The sequence below is a fragment of the Oncorhynchus keta genome, chromosome 21 (genome assembly GCF_023373465.1).
Source record: "Oncorhynchus keta strain PuntledgeMale-10-30-2019 chromosome 21, Oket_V2, whole genome shotgun sequence".
Classification (NCBI taxonomy): domain Eukaryota; kingdom Metazoa; phylum Chordata; class Actinopteri; order Salmoniformes; family Salmonidae; genus Oncorhynchus; species Oncorhynchus keta.
Genome location: NC_068441.1, coordinates 59,906,832 through 59,913,445, shown reverse-complemented (window position 1 = coordinate 59,913,445; position 6,614 = coordinate 59,906,832). Strand labels below are relative to the sequence as shown.

The 6,614-nt window shown below is 41.8% G+C and overlaps 1 protein-coding gene across 12 annotated transcripts in view; it reads left to right on the top strand.

The window, feature by feature from the left end:
• Window positions 1–444: 444 nt before the first annotated feature.
• The window catches only part of hdac11 (histone deacetylase 11), a 73,380-nt gene continuing 67,210 nt past the window's right edge, over window positions 445–6,614 (top strand). For all 12 annotated transcript variants that reach the window (XM_052474550.1, XM_052474551.1, XM_052474549.1 and 9 more), the window contains exon 1: window positions 445–651. In XM_052474550.1, coding sequence (XP_052330510.1) covers window positions 638–651 — 14 coding nt within the window. In that variant the 5' untranslated portion in view covers window positions 445–637. The remainder of the gene's footprint in view (window positions 652–6,614) is intronic.

The window sequence follows — 6,614 nt, the reverse complement described above, 5'->3', positions numbered from 1 at the left end:
TTAATGGCCCATCGCTCCTACCAGCCAGCTCCCATCATTCAGATGACAACTAAACCAAAAAATCGACATTGTTTTTCCTTTGGAATTTGTTTGTACTTTTAGATGGTTGAAAGTCTAGTGATGACACATTGGGAATTCAACAAACTTCTGGCTGTCTTTTTCAGTGGGTGAATAAAGTTTGAAATCTCATTGATCAAATCGCAACCAAATATGTCCCAAATGTTCATGTTGAAATGAGGTGGCTTGCCCAGTGGACATTGTAAATAAGGAGCATGAAAACGAATGCACACATTCCATACATTTTATATAGTCTCCATGCACCACTATTATAAAAAAAGTTAAAGAAAATGTAAATGTTTGACACTGAAAATAAAAAAGTTTAATCACCACTGATGCGCAGCGAAAGTAGACTACGGTAAAATGACGTGGTGGTCGAACGTTGCGTATTCGACGTGCGCATGGAAGGAAGCGCTGTGGGCTGCATTACAATGATCTGATCTCTTTCTGTTCTGCTAGCTGTTGGATATATGACTAACAGAATGATATCGGACAACCACAATCTAACGTTACATTTGTGAAGATATCAAAGCATTCGAATAAAATGTTTTAGCGTCAACTAATAGACCAAAGAGCGGTTATGATGTGTAACAGGTGAGTCAAGCTGATTTCACAGTTGCGTTGCACAGCCGATGACGACTCATTTTCTCAATGACATTCTTCTAAATTGGTTCCAAACGTTGTTATAATTATGTTGAATAACAATGACCACTGATACAGTCAGGGATTGGGAAACGAGACGAGAGAAATATTTCCTTATGCCATTTCATCTTTGGAAATTCTGTTGCGCATGTGCAACCGGTGGGGGAATGTGGTTCTTGTAGTTTCTCTTTCCGGCCTGTATTGTACTTCAGACTGTATCACGGTCACTTAGGCCTACGGCACATTTCTGAAATCTTTCGTTCTTTCTGACTATTTGAAAAGACTCGTTTAGCTGTTACCATTCATTTAATAATATGGGCACTGAAACCATGTAATAAATCAAACCATTTAAATAACAAATTCATGAAGTTCAATAACACAATACGTTATTTTCTAGTGAAAATAAAATCAGTATGAACCTCTTTCTGATTGATGCATAGTATTACAATACACATGTTTCTAGCCACTACCCACTGGGCACAAACCTGTTGAATCAACATTGTTTGTAAATGTAACTTGGAATCTGTTGTTTTGAGGGTGACATTTTAAAGACGGGATCATGTTATAATTGTAACCAATTTTCAACATAGACAAACCTTGTATAAAATATGTTGAATTTGTACCTTTGAAACAACGTCAGGTCTTCAACATTATATCCACTATCAGAAAGAAAAAAACTGACAGTCTGGGCAGCACTTCCTGCCTACAGCTGTTCATGTGGTTTCCCATCCAGGGTTTTAACCACTTCCTGTCTACAGCTGTTCATGTGGTTTCCCATCCAGGGTTTTAACCACTTCCTGTCTACAGCTGTTCATGTGGTCTCCCATCCAGGGTTTTAACCACTTCCTGTCTACAGCTGTTCATGTGGTCTCCCATCCAGGGTTTTAACCACTTCCTGTCTACAGCTGTTCATGTGGTCTCTCATCCAGGGTTTTAACCACTTCCTGTCTACAGCTGTTCATGTGGTCTCTCATCCAGGGTTTTAACCACTTCCTGTCTACAGCTGTTCATGTGGTCTCTCATCCAGGGTTTTAACCACTTCCTGTCTACAGCTGTTCATGTGGTTTCCCATCCAGGGTTTTAACCACTTCCTGTCTACAGCTGTTCATGTGGTTTCCCATCCAGGGTTTTAACCACTTCCAGTTTAGCCTGTTCATGTATTTCCAGGGTTTTAACCACTGACTGCTACAGCTGTTCTGTGGTCTCTCATCCAGGGTTTTACCATTGTCTACAGCTGTTCATGATAGGTTTCATCCAGGGTTTTAACCACTTCCTGTATAAGCTGTTCAATGGTCTCTCATCCAGGGTTTTAACCACTTCCTGTCTACAGCTGTTCATGTGGTCTCTCATCCAGGGTTTTAACCAGGGTTCCTGTCTACAGCTGTTCATGTGGTCTCTCATCCAGGGTTTTAACCACTTCCTGTCTACAGCTGTTCATGTGGTCGCTCATCCAGGGTTTTAACCACTTCCTGTCTACAGCTGTTCATGTGGTCGCTCATCCAGGGTTTTAACCACTTCCTGTCTACAGCTGTTCATGTGGTCTCTCATCCAGGGTTTTAACCACTTCCTGTCTACAGCTGTTCATGTGGTCTCTCATCCAGGGTTTTAACCAATCCCAGTTTAGCCTTGATACTGTATTTATCACTGACTGCTACCAATGTGCTCTGGTGAGAATGATAACTACATATATTTACTATTGCTATCAGTCATTCCAAAGGATAGGTTTAACAGAGTAAATGAAATGTGACCATACTTTATAAGTCATATCCTCAATGATGCTATTTAGGCCTATACAGCATTAGGGAAGTGCTCAACAAGTATTGTTTCAATTTAACCCAGGGTTCAACTGAACATAGATAATATTGTAATGACCTGACTAGATCATAAATGAACAATTGTCCAGACAGAGGTTCGAGTTTACGAATTGACGGTTTATTACACCAACTTTACACAGGCTACTGTTTGGGCCGTAGCACACGCCAAATAGATGACAGATAACCCACAAGCCAATCGTGACCTTCTCTTGTGAAACCCAGACCTAAGAGAGAGAGAACAAAGGCTGAAATTGGTCTTAACTTCCAATGCTCCACCCCCCTGCCCAACCCCCTCCAACTCCGTTACCACCAGGATGTAATGGCATCAGAACATTCCAGGCATTTGATTGGCATTTAGTCAGGTTGATTGACATGTCGGACCCCGAACACCGGGTACTGGTCAGTACAACACAACCACCTCCTAGCCTAACACATAACACACAGCTGTCTGTGCTTTGTTTTAACATCCATTCAATATGGCCCAGGGGTTTCTAGCTCATACAGATAGGCCACACCCATCTGTGGACTGACTGGTTTTATAAAATATATAATATATGCCATTTAAATACATTTTTAAAAATACAGTCATGTGTGCATACATAAAACGTATGGGTGGTCCCGGGAATCAACCCACTACCCTGGCGTTACAAGCGCCATGCTCTACCAACTGTGCTACAGAAGGACCACATACATGGGGTGATCTCCATCTCAACATAAATTCAAAGTTAAAGAATGTAATGGAATCAAACTTTAAATAGATTTTTATTTTATTTAGTCACATTCTTTTTTCATTCTAAGACTCAGTCATGGAACAACGGTTACTATAAACTCCTTTAAATGTTGATATTTGGTTGCGTTGACAACCAAACACAAATTCAAAAATACTTTTCCAACACCGTAAAGAGCCTACTAACTTGTCGACAATTTAACAAATGTATATTTTCGATTAAAGTTTTCAAATAAACTAAAAGTTAAAGAACCGGATTAAGCCAGTGGCTCATATGAGACTATCCCAACATTAGATATCCTCTAAATGTTGATATTTGGTTGCTTTGTCAACCAAACAATTCAACAATACTTTTGTAATACAGTAGATAACGTTTAGGCTATCTCACAAACTAATGTAACAGTAGTTATTCGACCTTACAATGAGTAGCACATCCATGGCCTCATTTTGAGATTAGCCTCTACTGGAACTATACATGTCTTCTTATGTAATCATAGAAAGCATGATCAAGGTAGCTTGCAAATGTCTCAGGTCTGTGAGATCATTATTTTCTATAATAATCTGTGCAGAATCTTCAACAGCGTTGATATCCTATCGGCAGACTCAACAGCCTTGGTTTCTCAAATGACTGCCTCGCCTGCTTCACCAACTACTTCTCAGACAGAGTTCAGTGTGTCAAATCGGAGGGCCTGTTGTCCAGACCTCTGGCAGTCTCTATGGGGGTGCCACGGGGTTCAATTCTCGGGCGGACTCTTTTCTCTGTGTACATCAATGATGTCGCTCTTGCTGCTGGTGATTCTCTGATCCACCTCTATGCAGACGACACCATTCTGTATACTCCTGGCCCTTCTTTGGACACTGGGAGGAGGTGAGGGCCCTCGGAGTGTGGGGTCAGGAAACAGCAGAGGGAGACAGTAGTGGAGAGGGTAGTAAGTTTTAAAATTCCTCGGCGTATACATCACAGACAAACTGAATTGGTCCACTCACGCAGACAGCGTCGTGAAGAAGGTGCAGCAGCGCCTCTTCAACCTCAGGAGGCTGAAGAAATTCGGCTTGTCACCAAAAGCACTCACAAACTTCTACAGATGCACGATCGAGAGCATCCTGTCGGGCTGTATCACCGCCTGGTAGGGCAACTGCTCCGCCCTCAACCGTAAGGCTCACCAGAGTCCTTCTGTAGCACAGTAGGTAGAGCATGGCGCTTGTAACGCCAGGGTAGTGGGTTCGATTCCCGGGACCACCCATACGTAGAATGTATGCACACATAACTGTAAGTCGCTTTGAATAAAAGCGCCTGCTAAATGGCATATATATATTTATTTATTATATTTGCACAACGCATCACCGGGGGCAAACTACCTGCCCTCCAGGACACCTACACCACCCGATGTCACAGGAAGGCCATAAAGATCAAGGACAACAACCACCCGAGCCACTGCCTGTTCACCCCGCTATCATCCAGAAGGCGAGGTCAGTACAGGTGCATCAAAGCTGGGACCGAGAGACTGAAAAACAGCTTCTATCCCAAGGCCATCAGACTGTTAAACAGCCACCACTAACATTGAGTGGCTGCTGCCAACACACTGACTCAACTCCAGCCACTTTAATAATGGGAATTGATGGAAATGTATGTAAAATATATCACGAGCCACTTTAAACAATGCTACTTAATATAATGTTTACATACCCTACATTATTCATCTCATATGTATATTTATATACTGTACTCTATCATCTACTGCATCTTTATGTAATACATGTATCACTAGCCACTTTAACTATGCCACTTTGTTTACATACCCTACATTACTCATCTCATATGTATATACTGTACTCGATACCATCTACTGTATGCTGCTCTGTACCATCACTCATTCACATATCTTTATGTACATATTCTTTATCCCCTTACACTGTGTATAAGACAGTAGTTTTGGAATTGTTAGGTTAGATTACTCGTTGGTTATCACTGCATTGTCGGAACTAGAAGCACAAGCATTTCGCTACACTCGCATTAACATCTGCTAACCATGTGCATGTGACAAATAACATTTGATTTGTTAACTAACCTCCAGACGAGCTTCAATGCCATACAACTCTCCTTTCGTGGCCTCCAACTGCTGTTTAATGCAAGTCAAACTAAATGCATGCTCTTCAACCGATCGCTGCCCGCACGTTCAGCATCACTACTCTGGACGGTTCTGACTTAGAATATGTGGACAACTATAAATGCATAGGTGTATGGCTAGACTGTAAACTCTCCTTCCAGACTCACATTAAGCATCTCCAATCCAAAATTACATCTAGAATCGGCTTCCTATTTCACAGCAAAGCAACCTCCACTCATGCTGTTAACATACCCTCGTAAAACTGACTGTCCTACAGATCCTTGACTTCGGTGATGTCATTTACAAAATAGCCTCAAACACTCTACTCAACAAACTGGATGTAGTCTATCACAGTGCCATCCGTTTTGTCACCAAAGCCCCATACACTACCCACTACTGCGACCTGTATGCTCTCGTTGGTTGGCCCTCGCTTCATACTCGTCGCAAAAATCCACTGGCTACAGGTTATCTACAAGTCTCTGCCTGGTAAAGCACCACCTTATCTCAGCTCACTGGTCACCATAGCAGCACCCACCCGTAGCACGCGCTCCAGCAGGTATATCTCACTGGTCACCCCCAAAGTCAATTCCTCCTTTGGTCGTCTTTCCTTCCAGTTCTCTGCTGCCAATGACTGGAACCAACTGCAAAAATCACTGAAGCTGAAACTGAAAAGATTTAGATGCACTATTGTAAAGTGGCTGTTCCACTGGATGTCATAAGGTGTATGCACCAATTTGTAAGTCGCTCTGGATAAGAGCGTCTGCTAAATGACTTAAATGTAATGTAAATGTAAGCTGGAGACTCATATCTCCCTCACCAACTTTAATCACCAGCATTCAGAGCAGCTCACAGATCACTGCACCTGTACAAAGTCCGTCTGTAAATAGCCCATCCAACTACCTCATCCCCATACTGTATTTATTTATTTATTTTGCTCCTTTGCACCCCAGTATCTCTACTTGCACACTCATCTTCTGCACATCTATCACTCCAGTGTTTAATTGCTAAATTTTTCCACCACGGCCTATTTTACTACCTCCCTTAACTTTCCTCATTGCACTGTTTATATACGTTTCTTCTGTATTATTGACTGTGTGTTTGTTTACTCCATGTGTAACTCTGCGTTGTTGTTTGTGTCACACTGCTTTGCTTTATCTTGGCCAGGTCACAGTTAACTGGTTAAATAAAGGTGTTCTCAACTGGCTGGTGAAATAAAAAAATAAAGAATAAAAAACTTTTAATCTCAACTGTAGTGGTTCTGCTATT